The 21329-nt window shown below is 34.5% G+C and overlaps 1 protein-coding gene across 2 annotated transcripts; it reads left to right on the top strand.

Moving 5' to 3' along the window:
* The first annotated feature begins 1390 nt into the window (after nt 1-1390).
* Nucleotides 1391-20686, top strand: LOC131156490 (ADP-ribosylation factor-like protein 8a). 2 transcript variants are annotated; one of them, XM_058110221.1, is made up of 8 exons: nt 1391-1569; nt 1660-1990; nt 8577-8698; nt 12814-12895; nt 12994-13026; nt 13185-13306; nt 20040-20201; nt 20355-20686. In XM_058110221.1, the coding sequence occupies exons 3-8, from the start codon at nt 8661-8663 to the stop codon at nt 20470-20472; spliced, it is 555 nt and encodes a 184-aa protein (XP_057966204.1). In that variant the 5' UTR covers nt 1391-1569; nt 1660-1990; nt 8577-8660; the 3' UTR covers nt 20473-20686. The 2 variants fall into 2 exon arrangements, with proteins under 2 accessions (XP_057966204.1, XP_057966197.1); XM_058110214.1 differs by having other exon boundaries at nt 1414-1569; nt 8581-8698.
* The last annotated feature ends 643 nt before the right edge of the window (nt 20687-21329 follow it).

Genomic DNA, 21329 nt, shown 5'->3' on the forward strand with positions numbered 1-21329 from the left:
AGATAATCGATTTGGCCTGAGTAGGGTTGTACCAACTTATTTTCGGACAAAGATGTGGTAGACAAATTGATCTTACAGACGTAATATTTTGATTTATCTTTGGTCGGCCAACCAAGCTAGATTTAGTTTTCGGACTGCACCACCCGTCATAAGGGTTAAATATGACATGCATCGGCCAAAAAAAATTCTTTTATAGATATTTATATATTTATGTGATTATGCCAATTTAGTAGGCCTAAATGTTATTTTGGAGAAAAGTACATGTATTTATTTAAATATGTGACCTAAAGTTTATAAATGAAATTCCTAATATAGTTAAAATTATTATTAAATTATTTCTACACAAAAATTTATTTCATTAAAGTGAAGTTATTAAATATGTTTGGTAATATTTTTATATATATTATAACACTCATGTCGCCCACACACTAATAATAATCTAATATTTACTTACTGAGAGGTGTCTCACTCCAACAATTAATTCATATTTTATGACGTTTCAGAGACTAGACCTAGCGAGCTTCTGGGCGGGGTTAGAAAAAATATAGTTTAGAGTAAGTGCTTGTGTAAAACCAGTTAAATATGTTTTTGTTTCGCATGATGTAAATATTGTTACTTAGTGATACCCATGTAAATTTGGTGGTTTAATACTCTTATACTATATATTTGAGGTTTTAAAATATTTTCCATTGGGTTCGGGGCATCACATAAAAGCCCTTAGCCTAGCCTAGTGACCTTATCCTCTTGGCTAACTATCAAGCTTTGTTGGATGCATTATTGCATCACGCATTGAACACATTTAATGATTTTACCTTTATGCCTATTCATTTGCTCATTCACGTCAATATCTTGATGTTTCTTTTATTTTATTTTAACTTTATTATATATTTATTTATCTTATTGGTTTTATCATCCTTGGATTATTTGTAAATATTGTTTCTCTTAAAATTTTTGAGAAAAATATTAAAAATATGAAAAGTACTTTTACCCTATGTTTGGGATAGATTTGAATTTGAATTTATGTGAATTTGAGAAAAATATAATATTTTAGATTTTGTCCAAATCTATCTAAATCTAAATTTAAGACTCAAAATCTATACTCTCAAATAAAATGTTAGAATGCTAAATATAGAAAAAATAGAAAGAGATTCAAATTAGTTTGCTTGTCATTTTATTTTCCTTTCCTCAAATATATTTATATTTTTCCTTGTCTTGTAACTTTAAGATAAGAATAAAAAAGATGAATTAATTTAAAGAGTTAAAATATTTTCAAAAAAAAGATATAAAAATACAAGTTAAAAGAAATATATTTTATTTTTCAAATTTAAATTATGTTTTTTATTATATTTTATTTTTTAATATTTATTCCATCCTTATCTATTTAGGTGATTTTGGTGTTTCGATGTCCAAACGGGGTGCTTCCATCAGCATCCATCCTTAAGTTGAGGATGCATTTTTAAGGTTATTTAAAAAAGGAGAGCCGTTTAGACAAGGGATCCGTCCGACGTTCGAACGGAGAGAGCTCCGATCTCATGCGGCCGGCGATTCTCTTCTTCTCCCACTTCTATGGTCTTTTTGTTTAATCACCTTTTGTGTATTTTCTTTAGTGATTTTTCCATTTTCACGCGAGATTAATTGACAACGAGAGAGGAGTTTCAGGGTAACTTTGTGATCTGAGGAGAAAGGGCCTATCCCAACAAACCCACCGCCGCTACTGCACGTCGGTTGGCGCCGCCGGCCATCTTGCTGCTTATTTTGGGCGGCGACTCGAGTTTCATCAACTGTGTTCTGGGTCTCGTTACTGCCTATTTCGCGATTCCGGCGAGGCTGCTACGTTAGTGGCATACCGGAAAGTGGCTTGCGGGGAGCTGTTGTAAGCTTTTGGCTACCAACGACTGCAATTTTGGAGAAAGTGGGTTCGGCCAAAGCACAGTAGCTCGTGCATTTGGTAATCAGATTTAACCCACTTCAATCGAATTTCATTTTGAAGGTGAGAAATCCAGTTTTCTTGATTACGCTTGATGCCTCATCCGCTGTCTTGTTCAAACTCTGTCAAGCATGCTTGTTTCATGTTGTGATTACTATGATTTACTTGATTGCTTGCTGCCCATATTCCTGCAATCCTCTTCTATACTCGAGCATGCTATTTGATTTGATTTAGCTGCAAATGGGTTGGGTTCAGTTGTCGCTTTAATGTATAAGAGTGGAAAAACCATTACATGTTGCTTTGGGGCTTGTGATTAATATGTTGAAACTGGATGCCGTTTGTAAGTTTGATTTATTAAATTGAATAACTTACCATGTTTGATTGAGATGAGGCTGCCTCCATTAAGACATGTCCCTATTTTCTATTCTTAATTTGTCGGGCTAACTCAATTTTTATTTGGAAAAATATGGTTTTTGGACCAACATGATCTTCATTTTGAGAAGTTATGTGAATACTGAATCAATATTTTTTGGATAAACTTTTATTTATTTCGAGCTTGTTTTGATGCATTCAAGTGTGCATGATTTAACAAAAATAATTTGTAGATAGCTTTAGGTCAAGAGATAATAGATGCCATTAGTGTCATGTTCCTAGACTAGGCTTAGCAAAACCATAAAAGACAATTTGAGAAGATATGAATGTATTATATAATGGATACCTGGTTTGAAAAAATATGCATAGGAGCTGATTTGAATGAACACATTGGAAAAGACAATAAATATTATGAGAGAATGCATGGAGGTTATGGATATAGAGATAAAATTGAGCCTAGTGATATGATTTTAGATTTTTCCATTTAATACGATCTTGTTAGAATGAATACCTACTTTAAGAAAAGAGAAGAGCACATAATAACTTTCAAAAGGGTGAACAAAATAAAAGTAAAATAGAGTTTGTCATTGTGTATCATGGAAGGTTGTAAAATTATCCTAGGTGAAAGCTTAGTAGACAACATAGAGTTCTAAAAAGTCGAAGAGAAAGAGCAACATAAATCAATGCAAGAGAAATAGGTGGTGGAGTTTGAAGAGAGAAAATATAGTAAAATTTGTAGATAAAATGATCAAAAGGGTGATTGGACAATAGGGAATAAGAGTTTGGCTAGCTCTATAAAAAATATAACAAAAGAGATTTTAAGTGAATCCAAAATAAGATTCGGGGTTAGTAAAGGAAGTTTGTGGTGGGTCAAGATGTCTGAAAAGCCGTAAAGACAAAAAATTGGTATGGGCAAGAAAAGAGGCAACAAAGCCATTAATGAAGCTAAACATAGAGTTTATGATAATTTATATGCTAGATTAGATATAAAAAGAAGGGGAAAGCGACATATATGAACTTACTAGAGCCAGAGAAAGAAAGTACAAAGATTTGGGTAATATAAAATGTATAAAGGATGAGAATGATAATGTTTAAAAAAGAAGAAGACATAAAATAGAGGTTGCGAAGATACTATAATAAGCTATTCAATGAAACAAAATTGAGAACTTAAGCTTAGAAATGACAAATGAGGAAAAGACTAAATATCTAAGATTTATTCGCAAAATTAGAGTCACTAAAGTCAAGAAGGCTCTAAAAAAATGAAAAGTGAAAAATCTATAGGAGCGGATAACATCCTATTTGAAGTTCGGAAATGTCTAGGGATAAAGGAAGTATATAATTAACTAATCTATAATAAACTACTATAAAAACCAAGAAAATTTTAGAGAAATGGAGGAAAAACACGTTAATACCTATATACAAAAAAAAAGTTGATATTCAAAATTTAATAACTATAGCCTATTGCTGAATTGAAATTACGAGTCCTATAACAAAACTATAGGAAAGGATACTTGAACAAAGAATAAGAATAGCAATAAGGGTTTTAGAGAGTCAATTTGGTTTTATGCCTAGGAGATCGACAACAAAAGCTATTTATCTTCTAAGAAGATAATGGAAAAGTTTAAGGAAAAGAAAAGTGACTTGCATATGATTTTTATTGACCTAGAAAAATCTTATGATAGAGTACCTAGGGAAGTTTTATGGTGAGTTTTAAAAAAGAAGGGAGTATGTAGTAGGTATACTAATGTCATTAAGGATATGTATGATAGAGTAATGGCTAACTTTGAAATTACAAGAGGAGAGTTTTGAGAATTTCCAATAATAGTAGGCATACATTAAGGTTATGTTTTGAGCCCCTTTGTGTTTGCTTTAGTGAGTGATGAACTTTAGGAATATCCAAAACAAGATCCCACTATGTATCTTGTTTGCAGATGATATTGTTTTGATTGATGAAAGTAGGACTGGAGTAAAATCTAAGTTAGAACTATAGAGAACAACTTTAGAGTCTAGAGGCTTTAGGATAAGTAGAAATAAAACAAAATATATGAAATGTAATTTCATCCATCTCAGGAGGAATATTGAAGATAATACTAAACTTGATAATCTAGAAATCAACAGTGCTAGTTGATTTCGATGCCTTGGATTAATTATACAAGTAGGAGGAGAAATTGAAGAGGATGTAATACATATGGTTAAAGTAGGTTAGGTAAAATGGAGGAGTGCTTCAAGTGTGCTATAGTCGTAGAAGGCTATATTGCTAGCAATGCTATATGGGTCAGAATATTGGGCAACTAAGAAACAACATATTCTAAAAGTAAAAGTTCTTGAATTGCAAATTCTAAGGTGAATGAGTGGTATAACATTGAAGGATAAATTAAGGAACAGACATATTCGTAATAAATTAGGCATAGCACCAATAGAAGATAAGGTAAGGGAGGGTTGACTTATATGGTTTGGGCATTTGAAATGTCGACCAAGTAGTGCACTAGATACTAGTGAGGGGGAGTGAGCTAGTAATTGTTAGTGGTATTATAAGGGGTAGGGGTAAATGTAAAAATAACATGGAATGAGACATTATGGAAATATTTAATAGCTCTTAAGCTAGTCGAGGAAAATACCCTCGATCTAGTGAATTGGCGAAAGAGGATTCATATAGCTGATCCCACATAGTGGGACTTAAGTTGTTGTTGATTTGTCCAAAATTTGATGTTGGACTTGATGTTTGAAAAAAATTGAGAGTGAGAGTTTTGTCAAAATTTTGGAGGTTGTTTTAATTCAATAGTTGGATTTTGCATGTCTTGAATTTTGTAAGAGTCGAAGAAATTATACTCAAGTTTTAGAGTTGTCCATTTTGAATAAACCCAAAGTCTTTTTCTTCATTCAAGCACCACTTCTTTTGCTCAAAATTAGTTTGGTTGAGCACTTCATCATGTTACTTTCCCTTATTAATTATCATTTTTCCCCAATTAAATCACCAAGTCCTAATCCAAAATCCAAACAATAGATACTAATGTAGTATTAAATTGGACACACAACAACACACTCAATATTAGGGGGGGCAATTTAGCCATTTCATTTCTTTAAATGAAAAGAAAAATTATCAAGAAAAGAGAGATAATAAGATTTCAAAGAGGAGATATTGAAGGGAAACAAAAGAGAAAAAAAAAAAAAAAAAAGGAGGAAAAGAAGAATAAAAATACAACAAGAAAGTTAAGAAACTCAAGTCACAAAGCTATGCAATCCCACTAACAATCTAAGAAGCAAATCCCCTTAAAGCAACTAGATGAACAAGCTCATAATGAAGCGAGGAAAGAATTTGTCCCAAAGTAGATGTAAAGGCATAGTTTAAAATATGAGCCCAAAAAGCGGCATAGACTGCAAAACGTCCGTTAAGCATGTTAGTTTAAGTCCGTTTGTTTGGTTTTACTTATCATATTATTTAATTTTTATTTTTGAAATTTTTTAGAATGTTAACCTAGTTAAATTCTATTGTAAGGATAGCAAAATAGGTTTTAGGTGAGTCCAAAGGAAGATTCTCGGATAGTGAAGAAAGTTGGTCGTGGGATCAAGAAGTCCAAAAAGTCATTAAGACAAAAAGAAATTGGTATAAAATATTGAAAAATTGTAGAAATATAGAAAATCTCAAAAAATATAAAGAAGTAAGAAAAAATGCAAAAAAGATTATCAATGAAGCTAAACATAGAGCTTATGATACTTTATATACTAAACTAGATACAAAAGAAGGAGAAAAAGACATTTATAAACTTGCGAGAGCTAGAGAAAAAAAATGTAAAGATTTTGGTGTGTAAAATGTATAAAGGACTAGAATGATGTCTTAATTAGAGAAGAAGATATAAAAGAGAGGTGGCAGAGATACTATGATAAGTTGTTTAATGAAAACCAAAATGAAAGATTGAACTTGGAAGTTACAAATGAGGAGAAGACTAAAAATGGGAGATTTATTCGCAAAGTTAGAGTCCTTGAAGTTAAGATGACATAAAAAGAGATGAAGAGTGGGTAATCTATAGGACAAGATAAAATACCAATTGAAGTTTGGAAATGTTTAGGGGATAAAGGAATTATATAATTAATTAATCTATTCAACACTATTATAAACACCAAGAAAATGCTAGAAAAATAGAGGAAAAGTATGTTAGTACCTTTGTATAAAAACAAAGGCGATATTCAAAATTGTAATAACTATAGTGGAATTAAAAGTATGAGTCATACGATGAAATTATGGGAAAGGGTAATTGAACATAGAATAAGATTAGAAACGAAGATTTCAGAAAATCAATTTGGTTTTATGCCTGGGTGACAGAACCTATTTATCTTTTAAGAAGTTAATGGAAAAGTTTAGGGAAAAGAAGAAGGACTTGCGTATGGTTTTTACTGACCTAGAGAAAGCTTATGATAGAGTACCTAGGGTAGTTCTTTGGTGGGTATTAGAAAATAAGGGAGTGTGTAGTAGATATGCAGAGGTCATTAAGGATAGGATTGTAGGAGGCGATTCTAGAGAGTTTCCATTCACAATAGGTGTACATCCAAGTTCTACTTGGAGTCCTTATCTTTTACTTTAGTAATTGATGAACTAACCAAGAATATCCAAAATGAGATCTCTTGGTGTATGTTGTTTACAAATGATATCGTGTTGATTGATGATAGTAGAAGCAGAGTGGAATCTAAGTTAGAACTTTGGAGAGCCACATTAGAGTCTAAAGGGTTTAGGATAAGTAGGAATAAGACATAATTTATGAAATGTAATTTCAGTAATGTAAGGAGTAGCAATAGTGAGAAGATTAAACTAGATAATCAAGAGATTAATAGAATTGATAGATTTAGATATCTTGGATCTATTATGCAAGTTGAAGGGGAAATTGAAGAAGATGTAGTACATAGAATTAACATGGAGGAGTGTGTTAGGTATGTTATAAAACGGCTATAAGGCCAACTATCAGAATGTTGGGCAACTAAGAAACAATATGTTAAGAAAATGAAAGTTGCTGAGATGCTTATGTTAAGGTGGATGAATGGTTTAACATTAAAAGATAAAGTAAGAAATGAGTATATATAGAATAATTTAGGTATAGCACTAGTTTAAAGCAAGATAAGAGAGGGGCGGCTAAGATGGTTTGGGCATTTGAAACGTAAGCCTAGTAAAAAACCTGTGAGAAGGAGTGAGTTCATTATTATTTCTGACATGAAAAGGGGTAAGGGTAGACCTAAAATAACTTGGAATGAGGTAGTGAGGAAAGATTTAATAGCCCTTAATCTAATAGAGGAAAACGCTTTGGATCGGGTGAATTAGCGGGAAAGGATTCATATAACCGACTTCATCTAGTGGGACTTAAAGCTTGTTGTTTTGTTGTGTTGTGTATTTTGGCCCAATTTGTTTCATAGTTGTGTATTTGTATTTGGGGGTGCCAGCCTAACTTGGAACAAGTTTTTATGGGTATATTGAGATTAATTATTTATTTGCTTTTCAAAATTTGCCATATTTTATTATCTTCCTTGAGATCACCGCCCTTAACAAATTGATGAAGGCACTATTGCATACTTCATTTTTGTGCTATCACACACTAGTTTAGGCCCACCATGTCATGTTTGGCTTGATAGGTTATTTGATACTGTCTGCACCACTAAGTTTATCTCTACTAGCTATAGAATAATTTGATGGCAATTATAGGATAATTAAATGGTGCATAATTGTGACTAACAATGGAAAAATGCCGATGTTGCCCCAATAATCAGTAAATACCATTTAGTCTACTTGGTACCTAACAACCCATGTGCTAACCAAATCCTTGAACTCCTCATTGGTGGTTTTGTTTACTTGCCTTTTCCATTGAGCTTTTTGGGTAGGGTCACCAGTTAGGATTTATCCTATTTTTTGTTCCTTTTTAAGAAATAAAAGCAGGTGGTGATCCCAAGTCAAAATTCCCTACAAATAAAAACCACATTTTTTCTTGAAAATAGGCCCAAGCCCAAGCTCCAGAGTCCATAGAACTAGTGAACCACTTGTTGTCCAACAAAACATACTCCCGCCATGACAATTGGTGAGCCTATACCTTCTCCAATAACTATCCTGCCTAACAATGGACAAATGTTCCCCATCTTGGCTTCCAATAATGGAATCCTCCCATTGAATAGATACATGGATCATGGTATTCTATTGAAGCAGGTCAAACTTTAATTTCCATAGATGATGAGATCATGAGATTGTTGTTTTGTCTATATTTATCACCCACGATAATTATTTTCTTGCATCTTATTTAAGGTAGAGGTTAAGATCTCCTCCTTGGCTGTCTGGGAAAACAAGGATTGTAGATCTCTCACTCGTTCTCAGGTTCTCTGATAAACAATGGGTTTATGGGAAGCTTTTCTCAATTGGCTTCGGAGGTAAGATCCTTTCTCTCTCTCTCTCTCTCTCTTTGTGGTTTATTTTCGAATTTCAAAGCTAATGTTTTAGGGATATTATGTTGATTAATTCACGTAAAAATCTCCCCCTTTTTTTGTTGTTGAAGTTCTCATCGTATTTATTTATTTATTTATATTTATTTCTTTTTTTAAGAAAATAGCAGTTGATTCACTTTTTCTTCATTCATGTGGAGAATTTATCATCTTGTAATTCAACTAAGGATTTGTAAGTGAAAAAGGGGAAATGGGTGTTAAGATACAAGTAATTGCTATGACTTAAGAAGTGTAAATTTGGCATTGCAACCAATTTATGTGAACCAATGATTGGTCATTGCCTGCCTTTATGTCCCTTTCAGCCCTAAGGGAGATGAAATTTGCATTTTGAGTGCATTTTAAAGTGCTACTAAGGCGGGACAAGTGGTGCAGGTATGATCCATAGGAAAAGAAAAGTTCAATATCGTTTTTAGTTTTTGAAGAATTTCGATAGTTAGCTCAACATATGGAGCTCAAGTTATGATCAAATTATCCAAATGTTTCTAGCACACCATCTTGTAATATTGGTGACTCACTCGAAAAATGAGCAGTACGAAGGCTATTCCAAGTATGAGAGTTCAGTCGTTTAATACTTAACCCAAAGACCAGATCGTCTCCTTAGGAAATGCAGTTTAATTCCAAATTTTACGTAATTCCAACAGAAAATAAGAAACAAAAAGGTCACTGAATACAGTTCACATTCGGGTTTTCGGGATGTTGAGATTCTTTTTTTTGACGAATTAAAAGAACGTGCAATTTAAACTATGAATCCTAACGCACGCTAAATTAACAATGAAAAAAGAAAACGGAAATCCTATGTTTAATTAACCAGGTAAGAATTAAAACTCACGTTTGAACTTCGAACAAAAAACTAAAGACGATAACTTTCCTATGTAGTTTAAGCGTGCAATTAAAAAACTCAATCAATCACAAACTCAAACAAAAATCAAATTTTAATGCGATCTAGAACGTAAATCAAAATTAATTCTTAACAACTATACAATAAACTAAACACGATAAAAATTCAAACTTTAATAAAACTAAACTTAATTTAAAGAGAACCCAACAAAATTTAATTCTAAAGAAAACAACAAATTTAAATCCCAAAGAAAATATTTTTTTTCTTTTTGTATTATATTCCTTTTTTTTTTTCTTTTTTTCTCTCAAGAAACCAAACCGAGCTTTAATCAAATAAAAATTAACTCAAGCAAAGATTAAGTCTAATGCTGAAAAAAAATAGATTTTAATAATAACACCCAAACAAGATTTAAAAATTCAAAGCTTTAATAGAAATTCTAATGGAAACTAACAATATTCAACCAGATAATTAAAAGAAGAATAAAAAGAGAATGAGAAGTTGTGGAGAACACCCAACCAAGATTTAAAAATTAATACTTTAAAGGAAATTCTAGTGAAAGTTAACAATATTCAATTAACTAATTAAACTACTTAAAAGAAATAATAAAAAAGGAGAGAGGAAGAGAGAAGTATGGCTGGACGAGTGGAGTTGAAACAGCAGCAGCAGAAGGCTTCGGGTTCGTTGCTGCACACAGCAGTAGCCGTAATGTAGGACGGCAGCATAAGGAGGCTTCGGGTTCAGCAGCACAGCAGCAGGAGAGGCTGGGGGACGGCACAGCTGCACTGTTTACTCCTCCATGGCAGCAGCAACACGCAGCAAAAACTGCACACAGCAATGGGCAGAGAGGAAGCAGCAGCAGAACACAGGAGCTTCGGGTCCTTCAGCAGCAGCACACGGCCACTCGGATAGCAAGGCAGAGCAGGAATCAAGAAGACAAGAGGGAAAGAAATCTGAGAAAACGAGAAAGAGAGAGACAGAGAGGGAAAGGAGAAGGAGAGAGTTGAAAGCGAGAGGAGAGGAGAGTTGAAGCCGAGAGGAAGAGAAGAGGGAGAGTTGAGAGCGGAGGCTAAGGGAGAGGAGAGGGTGCTGAAAACAGAGGGGGCCGAGAGGGGGAGTTCAAAGAGAAGGGAGGAGAGAAGAAGGAGAGCAGTGAGGCTCAGAGGAGAGGGGGCGAGAGAGCGTCCTGAAATAAAAAGAGCCCAGCCACTACTTGAAGCCCTACCCAGCGCACGAGGACGCCATGCAGCCGGGTCAAATCAGACCATATTTATTTATTTATTTTTCTTTCCTTTTCTTTTCTTTTCTTGTTTCTTCCTTTTTTTTTGTTTCCTTGCGCACAAGAAGGATTTTGACCTTCCTAAAGCCCGTAAATCTCAAAGCTCAAAACACGAAAGTTGTAGAGCACTTTCTTGGTTTTCCACAGCATTTTGAGTCACCTCGATCGGAGTTTGGATGGGAGAATTATGCCCCAATTACGAAGTAATGTCCGCTTTAACATCCAATAGTTGCCTTGCAATAATAAAATACCAGAAATTCATAAATTATTCAAAAAACCCAAATATTATAAATAGAATGCAATGTTAAAATATTGAGCATAATTAGGCATTTAATTAAAAATATACTCCTTAATGCATGAATTTAAGCACCTAATTACGCAATTTAGGCGCGTAATCAATTGGTCTTTTGGATTCTGCATAAAACAATCTACAGATTTAGTTGTGAGGTGAATAGGTGCACAATTACATAATCTACTCTATGAATTATCTATTGTAGAGTTTAGGTAGACCACGAGTTTCAGCAAAAGACAAATTACGGCAAATAAATTGCATTGGAATGAATCAATGAAAAGAAGCAAAAAGGTGAAACCGAGATTCAAAGAACTTTACTTATTCTTTTATCTATTGTTGATTAAGGATGAACTTAAGGAAATTTGATTTTCTACTGTCATTGTCACCTGAAAACTGGGAGTAGGGGGTCTTTGCTACATAAGAGTGTCTAAATTTCTAAAATTTTTGTAATTTTCTGTGTCATCTAAACACTTTAAATTTGAATGGAATTGAAGTATGAACTTGTTTTCAATTATTTGAATTTAAGGTATATTAACATTTATTTAAATTGTATTTTGTTGTTGTTTTTGGGAAGAAATCTCGTGTAATGATCTATAGTTCTTCTTGGGTATGGGTTGTGATATTACAAAAGAAGTGAGCACATTAGCTAGAGCTTCTCCTTGAGCCCCACAAGTGAAAATTATCTAACTGGATTTCCTTATGTACACTTTAGAACAATGAATGCACTTGTGAAGGGAGGAGCGAGTTAATTCAGTATTTCAATGGTGTTATGAATTAACCTTGACCAAAAGTCAAAAGAACATGGGTGCAGACAGGGAGAAAAGAAAAAGGAGGGGCTATGATTTGTCAGAAGAAATAGTTAAATATAGTTGAATGGAGAAAAATACAGAACTTTGATATGGTGTTGATTACATCTCAATTACAAATCTAAAAGTTTATCTTTGACATACTTAGCTTTTAAAACTAAGACAAAGTTGGCATTCTTTTTCTTTTGGGCACAGTGAAACTGAAAGGTCTCAATTTGAAAATTCTGAAAATTGGTTGTTCATTCTGTCAAAGCTGTTTATATTGATGCTTATTATCGTATTCTAAGTAGCTGCTGGATTGATGTGTAGGTTTTATTTGAAATGCACTTTTGGAGTTTAATAGGTGGCATCCATTGCATTACTGTATGAACACAAATTACGTTAGATGGATTGCCTAATATGTTGAAACTGCAATATCTGTCCATCAGAAGTCTCATGGTGTGGACTTTCTACAGTCCAACTGTCCAAGAACATATAGAATTGTAGTAGACATTTGGTAGTGTCTCAGTTCCAATTAAACAATTATTGTTACTCATCATCCTTCTTTGTGGCAGATTCTTCCTAGAGATGGCTGATGGTGAGGATTTTGTATTGAGTATATATTTTATTATTATTTTTAATAAAAACTTTAACGTTGCTAAACATAAAAAGGATAAAGTAAAAACAAGAGAATGTGTCAAATTTTTTTATTTTATCTCTTAACTGCACGCATTGTTATGACATTTTTGGAAATCTTACCTGTTTAGCAATTTTCTTTGCTGTTGAGTGTAATGGAAAAACACTCTTTTTTATTGCAATACACGGGATCAATAGCTTGTGCAATGGTTGCAGCCTTTTTTTCAAGCAAGAAATGGAACTGTCTTTGATTGGACTTCAGAATGCTGGAAAAACATCCCTCGTAAATGTTGTTGCAGTAAGTAACGAACAATTTAGACCATACTTGTGTTGCTGTTTTCGTCATTTCATTAGAGTTCTAATGCTCTGGAAACTGACAATTGTTCTTCTTTGTAGACTGGTGGATATAGTGAAGACATGATTCCAACGGTGAGTTAACATGTTGAAAGAAGTTCATACATGCTTTTTTGTTTTTCTTAATGGAGACAGTCCTTCCACCCTTTTTGCTTTGTACATCATACATAGGTCTTTAGTTCAGTTTGTTATTCTGGATTGATGTGTTCAATGACACATCATTTGGTCTTCAGGTAGGATTTAATATGAAGAAAGTTACTAAAGGGAATGTGACAATAAAGTTGTGGGACCTTGGAGGCCAACCCAGGTTTCGCAGCATGTGGGAAAGATACTGTCGTGCAGTTTCTGCTATTGTGTATGAAACTATTCCTACATCTTGTTTGATTGAATTTGGGACAACTGTAATGAATTGCTTTTTGTGCAAATCCTCCCTTCCTCCTCCCTCTACACACATGCCAAAAAGAAAAAGGAAATAATAATGTACATTTTGTGCCTATTTTCTGATGGCCATTTCATGTCGTATGCTGTCATGCCATATTCCTGTCATTCTGTAACTCCTCCTAGTTTTAACATCGAATTATATTTCTTTTTTAACGTTTTCTTTGGGTAGTTGGACGAAATTAGAAATTTGTGAATATGACTTGCCTGTTGCAGAAAAATAAGGTTGAAATCATTATATATATATAGCAAATTTCTGTTGGATCTTTCAGGAGTTTCTTCTTTATAAATATTAATTGTTAGATTTCAAGTATTCATTTTAGACGACAATTTGAAGGTGAGTCCTGAGCAAGTATTGAGGCATAAGCCTTTTGGGAATTTTATTCTTTTAGATGAAAAACATGTAAATAAGCTATGTAGATTTTCTAAAATATAGAAAAAATTAAGGATATTATAGATAAAATTTTCAAGAAATTCAAATGTAATTTATCAACTATTTGTTGGTCATTGTAAGTGTTGTAAAAAAGTTAAAGATGTAGAAGAGAAGAAGAGAAGATGAGAAGAAAAGAAAGGAGAAGAAGAGAATGAAAGAAAGAATAGAGAATAAAACTTGCAATATTTTCCTGGAGCCTTCTGTTCAGCTCTGCATCTGCTTTCTTATATAGTAATAAAAATATAAAATACAAAAATACCCTCACTACACCACATAATTACTAAAATAGCCTATTCTCTTCTAACACTCCCCCTCTAGCTGAACGTGTACAAGTATCACCTAAACTCAGCCTGTTACAACCACTAGACAAGGCAGACTTAAATAAGGCCTTCTTGAAAACATTGCCTAATTGACCCACAAATTTCACAAATGGAGTCTCCAAAACCTTCTTCAATGCATGATCCCTCACAAAATGACAGTTAATTTCAGTGCACTTTGTCCTCTAGTGGAATGTTGGGTGGCTAGCAATATAAATGACAACTTGATTATCTCAAAACATATGTATGGTCCTTGTAACCAAGAATCCAGTCTCTTAACCTAAGACTTCAACCACACAAGCTTACTCATAGTATGAGCCATAACTCAATATTCTGCTTTAGCTCTAGATCATACTGCAATAGTTTGTTTCCTGCTATGCCAGGTAACAAGCTAACCTGCCACAAATGTACAATATCAGTAGTAGACCTTCAGTCATCAAGTGAGTCAACCCAATCTTTATAAGAGTAACCCATGACCTCATAATTTTTGTACATATATATATATATATCAAACATTTACCAGGAGAGCAGATACCTAATATTCCTATAAACAATATAAGCAGTATCCTAGAGTATTTATTTGGGATTTTCATAGCTTAGGACAGGTCTAGTGACAGTCAAGTAGATTAACTTGCCAACCAACTGCCATTGTAGACATGTGTCTTCAAATTCCGGTCCATTATCCTACAAAATTTCATGTTTTGATGTGTAGGAGTATCAATTGGTTTAACTCTCGACACACGAGCCCCACTTAGCAAGTCCAAGGTATATTTTGCTAAGATAGATTCCAACCTCTCGTACATTGTAGAATCCCAATACCAAGAAAGTAACGTAGAGTACCCAAGTCCTTGATTTGAAATTTTACTTGAAGGCTGAACTACTGGAGTACCACACTTATATTCTTCTTCTTCAAATGGCCTTATGCAACCTACATACCTTATCTTCCTCTCCTAAGTAAAACGCCTTAGAGGTTGCTCCATGTATACCTCTTCTTGCAAATCCCCCATACAAGAAGACATTCTTCATATGCTATCCAAAAGTAATTGCCAACAAGATTAGTACATGAACAGAATTTAGTCTATTAACAAGAGAGAAGGTCTCAAAAAATCAATACCATGATGGTGTAGACCCAACAACACATAACCAACATCCTTGTAAAAGGAAGATCCGCCAAACCCATGTGCTTAAGTGGTCAAGTTATCCATTTCTACATCTATTGCATTTGCATGCTTTCACCTAAGGTTAACAAGTGCTTAAACATATGATGAAGAGATAGAGACAGAGGAAATGGACAAGGGAAAAGAATGCATAGGATTAGGAGGGTGCAGAGCTGAAATATAATGAGCAATAGGGTAAGCAACTGAACTACTGAGTAGTGAGTACGTGCTCGTGTACCTTTCTTGTGAGCAACTGGCAAATCCAGTTCATGCTGGGATGGATCTCCAAAACCAAAAGTTGAAATGGTGAAGGGTAGAAAAGGTGACTGCATGGTGATGGCAATGTCTGTACCTACTTTCCGTCATTCATAAACCCTCAATTGTTTCTTTCTGTTAGTAACTAATGGATTTAAAAAAGGAGCAGAAGCTTTTTCTGGAGGGATGAAGGTATGGGCAGGAGGATTAATGCATGAGGGGGAACTTGAAATCATTGATGGACTCAAAATACATCCAAGGAGGGCTCGGCACTAGAGAAATAAAGTCCTGACCAGGAACATGAACAAAACATGAGCACCCAAAGACACAAGGCACACAGATAACATGGATACTTTTGGGTATATGTTAGAGAAGGGAATTTGTCCCCGTAGAAGGGGGCATCTTGTTAAGGAGAAAACAGGTAAGAAGAGCATCGGTCCAAAGGGTTTTAGGAACATCCATATGAAAGGACAGAAACCGTGTTTTGTCAAGTAAATATCTATTTTTTCCTTTGAGCTACTCCATTTTGCTGAGTATGCACACATGAAGTTGGTCAAATAATCCCTTTGGCCAAGCGGAAAGACACTCGTTTTGAACAAGTTCAAGTGCATTATCATATCAAAAAATTTGATTACTAATACTGAACTGAGTCTTTATTTCTCTGTAGAATTGAGTAAATACATTAAGATATTCGTACGTGAAAAATCATCCACAGAGGATGAATCAAATTCTTGAGTCTACATGAAAAATATGCCGTGACATGCTTTCCTAATTGACATGCATAACACTCAAAATGAGAAATAAACTTTAATATTGAAAAAACTTGTAGTTTTTGAAGAGATGTATGACCTAAATGAGCTTGCCACCGATCTAGAGAAAACACCATGTGGAGAAATTGAAGAAGCCGTATGACAAGAACTAGATCTGCCACCACCAGCATAAAAATAATGTAAGCCGTCCTTGTAGCCCTCCAATCCTCTTCTTCATTTGGAGATGTTGAATAACATAATAAGAAGGAAAGAATGAACGGAATAGTTATGGAATTTAGTTAATTGGCTAAGGGATCATTTTGGACTAATGTACTTTTCTGAAAAAAGAATTGTATTGAGAAAGTACTGATAAATGCACTTATGGAAAAGTACTTTCTGTACAAGTACTTATTTTGTGTACTTGCTACTTTAAGTATTTTTTTTTTTTTTAAAGTGGCTCCAAATCGGGCTGCATATACCATAGAGGAATAGAATAAAACAAAAAAATTCTGTGACAAGTGGAAACTGGTGTACCTGAACCATAGTAACCTTTGAGTGTAAAGTAGTGAGTATCAAGGAGTGAAATAAATTAGGACTATCTGGGAGGGGGATGAAGAGGCCAGAAGCCCGATTACACTTGAATGGGGCACAGTAGCACTTGACATAGAAGATGGAGTTTGGAGACGTTGAACCATGCTGACAAAATTGTTGTACTCCTCTCAGGACAAGTTAGGTGATGTACTCAGCTGGGAGTGGCAGGTTTGAAGTGTTAACACTAGAATTTCCCTCGGTAAGAAACTTATTTGCCCAAGTATGTTTCTCATGAAGATCCCAACAATGATCAATAGAATGATTATCCTTGCGACAGTGTGCACAAATGTGAGAATTTCGATAACGAACTCCTCATCCTAACACACTACCTTTGCCATGAGTGCCATCCAAGCCCCGTCCTGCACACTTCCCCTACCATGGTTATAGGTAGTGATAAACATGGCTGAACTATTACAGGAAGAAGTTTGAGAAAATGCCTGAGAGTCATCTTTGGTAGTCCGTTTGATTCTAGGAAATGCTTCATTCATGGATGTAATGGATTTTTTGGCGAAAAATTGATCAGGATGGGTTGAAGCTCAAGACTCAACCCAAAACTTCACAGCCAAGAACTTTGCCCATTGTTTTTCAATTATCTTAACATTGGAACTAACTAGTTGATAGATGTTGAGTTACTCCGACATACCCTTCAGAGTGCTGCAGTACTTACTAGTGGACTTACATTCTTGGTCGAATGTAATAAACTTCTCATACGGATCAAAAGCATGAGTTTGATTTTTATTTTATGATAAACTTTTACGAAGATCATCCTGTATAGCCTTGGCTGTTCTATGAAACATCCCATTTGCTATAATTTGTGGCTCCATGCTATTCCACCACAACACAGGAAATATGTCATTCTCTTTCATTCAATCTTTATAATCCTTGGAGTCTGGAGACACTGGAGAATGCAGCAGATACTTGGACTTCCCTTTTGCATTAATATATACACCTGCTGTCTGAGACCGTAGCAATTCATGGATGCAATGTATTTGGTGGCTGTGATCTGTACTTAAATATTATCCGCCAAAGCTCTGTGTGTGAAGGCCATCAGAACCACCCACAATACGCTTCAACCAGCACAAATCAGTATCATGAAGGAATAACACACGACAATGCTGAATTAAGGCAGCACACACTAGCAAAGAACAGCACTTCGGAACTTAAAAAGTCTGTAACTAGCCATGACCATCGAGCTGAAGTTACAATATTCTAGTAGGAATCACTTGACCTCATAGAACAGGGTAGACGAACAAAGCACCGCAGGCACTTAATAAACAACCTGGCAGCATCCACATGCAGTATGACTGGCAGCAATCAAAGCGGGTGCAGGCAAGAAATGGAAAGTCATCAAATACTAGTTGAAACCAACCAGAAAGTCATGCAAGATTGCAAATAATCAATCACCAATACACTCAGCATCAAAATGGCCCACAACGAGCAATGGAACGTCAGAACAACGGCAGTATCCCAGAACCAGTATGCAAATGATTTTACATCAGAAAACTACCACTTGCTGCACCCATGCAAGCATATTGCACAGCCTATGACTCTCAAACCAACTAAACAATCAGATCTGAGAACTGATTAGGGAAAGTTAAGAAAAAAAAGAAAAAAAGAGAGCATTCAAAAAGAATAAGAGTGTCCAAAATCAACTCTGATGAATCAGATTTAGATATTGTTGATATTTATGTTGGATGTTTCAAATTAAAGAATGTTAGTTTAATAAATATTATATAAAATTCATCGGTTTCTATTTTAATTAATTATACGTTAAATTTAATATATTAATTTTAACGTTTTTAGGATGTTAACTTACTACTTTAACGTTTCGTATTTATGATGCTGGAAGTTATGCTTAATTTATATTCTGTTGGGTAATTAAATGACACTGCATCTCCTATAGCTTTGGTGTTTGTGAGTGCACACAAAACCAAGCCAGCTGGGTAATCCTAGAGGTCATGTGTGTAGTGACTATTTGCACCGAGAAATGTTCTCCATAGGGGCGAAATCGGCTTTAAGGACAGTGGTCCTTCCACTCCTCAGCTTCTGATAAGTATATGTATTTTTATTTAATTTTAATTTTGTTAGTGAATATTTTTCCTAAAATTATATTTCCAATAGATATCAGTGCTCTGATACCATGTTGCACAGTTATAGATGGGGGAGGAGAAGAAGAGAAGAGAAGAGAAGGGGAAGAGAAGAAGAGAATAAGAAGAAGAGAAGAGAATAAAACTTGTGCAGTTTCCTGGAGCTTTACATCCCGCTCCGGGTCTGCCTTCTTATATATTAATCATAAAAAAGTTGAAGGACAAAAATACCCCCAGTTAACACCACATATGTTAAAGCTTGATCTGCCTTGTTGACCCCTGACCTAATAGCTTGAGCTTTTAGGTAAAGTGCTATTCTAGCAGGGTATGAGAGCTGGTTACCAGGAGGTCCTTGGTTCTAGTCTCGTTACCTGCATTTATTGTGTGGTGTTTAAAAAAATTATCCTATTCTTTGTAATGGGTGTTATCTATCGTGTGTTTTATCTCTCCACATGCTGTCAGGCTGCACGTGCAGAAGAGTGTTAAAGCTTGATATGCATTGCTGGCCCATGACCTAACGCTTAAGCTTTTAGGTAAAGTGGTATTCCGACAGTTACCATATTGCCGAACTAAAATAATTTTTTTCTGTTAGCCTTTGAAGATATTTTGACCCTGCACTTCAGTGTTGGTTTGGAGTTTCAGTTTTAATATTCTATTATCTGTTGGGAAAATGTGACTTGAGAGTTGAGAAGTCAAGTATGCGTGATTCATATTCTTCAGAATGTAATAATTCTGATGAAAGGGTTTGAATTGAGGTTGTTGAGGGTAGAATATTTTTTCACTATATGGCCTGCTTATTTTGTGGCTGACCTTTGTAATATGTTTTTTTAATGAATATATTTGGTCCATGTTAACCTGAATCTCTGTTGAGCTGCTATTTTATGCATTGTTTTTAAGATCAATGAAATTAGTTAAGTCCAAGGAGAAATTGGTTGCATGAATGGCTTTACCATGTACAGTTACAGTTCCCTTCCTGATTACATTCTGGTAGCATAAAAAGTTTTTGTTTGGAAGCACGTTGTTAGTCTGACAAATTTTGCTCAACTTGATCTCTTCTGCAGTTATGTTGTTGATGCTGCTGATCATGAAAACATTCCCATCTCAAAAAGCGAGCTTCATGATCTGCTCAGCAAACCATCACTAAATGGTATTCCTTTGCTGGTACTGGGGAACAAGATAGACAAGCAAGGAGCTCTGTCTAAGCAGGCTTTGACTGATCAAATGTAAGTGAAGTCACTTAGGTAACTGGAAACTGTTTTAAGCAATTTGTGAGAAACCCCATTTCTGGAAGTTGCTGGATTACTTCTAATATTTTCTGGGTTTTGAAACTTTATATTGTTTTCATATTGTGATGTGAGTGGCATTTTGCTGCGCAGGGGGCTCAAGTCAATTACAGACAGAGAAGTATGCTGCTTCATGATTTCATGCAAGAACTCAACCAATATTGACTCGGTTATTGATTGGCTTGTGAAGCATTCCAAATCTAAGAGCTGAGAAGAAGCCTCGTTTCCTGTATTCTGGATTTGTGCGTGTTGAAATTTCTGAAGGGTGGCTTTCTGGGGTTTTTGTAGTTCAGATTCATTACTCTAACCTGGTTTCTATTGTTCATTATTTCTTTATTTTCTAATATGTGTTGATTGTATATTAAATTTTATTTCTTTTTGATTGTGATGAATCTTGGGCTTTTCATTGAGACTCTCTTTCTCTCTCTCTCTCTCCATAACATTTTTTGGTAGCTGAATTTCTGATTTTTGCTGTGCACGTGCAAGTACCACACGGAATTATCTCAAAATTTTTAAAAATTTATACATGCATGCATACATATATATAGTAATTTTAAGTAATTTTAACAGGTTACAAACGTGAATGGTTTTATTACAAATGTTACTGGATGTCAATGGATACATGATTGTATTTTCTATAAGTTCTTTTAAGTAATGCATATTCTTTGTTTTTAATATTGGATTGAGTGTTACCATGTGAATGATCTGGTAATTTTGGATTATAATGATTATGACCAAGGTTGTCCAAGACAGGATGTCTGTAGAATCTATGACAATTCTAAAGCCTAAAAGATCGGTAAGCAAGTCCTAGAATGACAAGTTAACACAATAAAGAATGCAACTGAAGGACAGAAAATAACAACTAACTTAATTCAATGAAGTTAAAGAAACTGCTTTGTTGTAAATAGCAAGCCAGTAAGCTTATTTATCATTATAAGTAGAGCAATTTCTCATCTCATCAGAGTACCAATATATAGTTCAGTTTTTAAAGAAAAAAAGAACAAGAACAAGAAGGGAAAATGAATAGCTCTCCACTGTGTCAGAGTGCTGAGATACAAAGTTTGCTCT

The sequence above is a fragment of the Malania oleifera genome, chromosome 1 (genome assembly GCF_029873635.1).
Source record: "Malania oleifera isolate guangnan ecotype guangnan chromosome 1, ASM2987363v1, whole genome shotgun sequence".
Lineage (NCBI taxonomy): Eukaryota > Viridiplantae > Streptophyta > Magnoliopsida > Santalales > Ximeniaceae > Malania > Malania oleifera.

What these genes read in the sequence shown, in the direction of transcription:
- LOC131156490 (XM_058110221.1), top strand. Translation starts at nt 8,661, where the DNA reads ATGGGTTTATGGGAAGCTTTTCTCAATTGGCTTCGGAG. An exon ending in CCCTCGTAAATGTTGTTGCA is followed by an intron (nt 12,896 to 12,993) that starts GTAAGTAACGAA and finishes TCTTCTTTGTAG; the next exon opens with ACTGGTGGATATAGTGAAGA. An exon ending in CGTGCAGTTTCTGCTATTGT is followed by an intron (nt 13,307 to 20,039) that starts GTATGAAACTAT and finishes TCTCTTCTGCAG; the next exon opens with TTATGTTGTTGATGCTGCTG.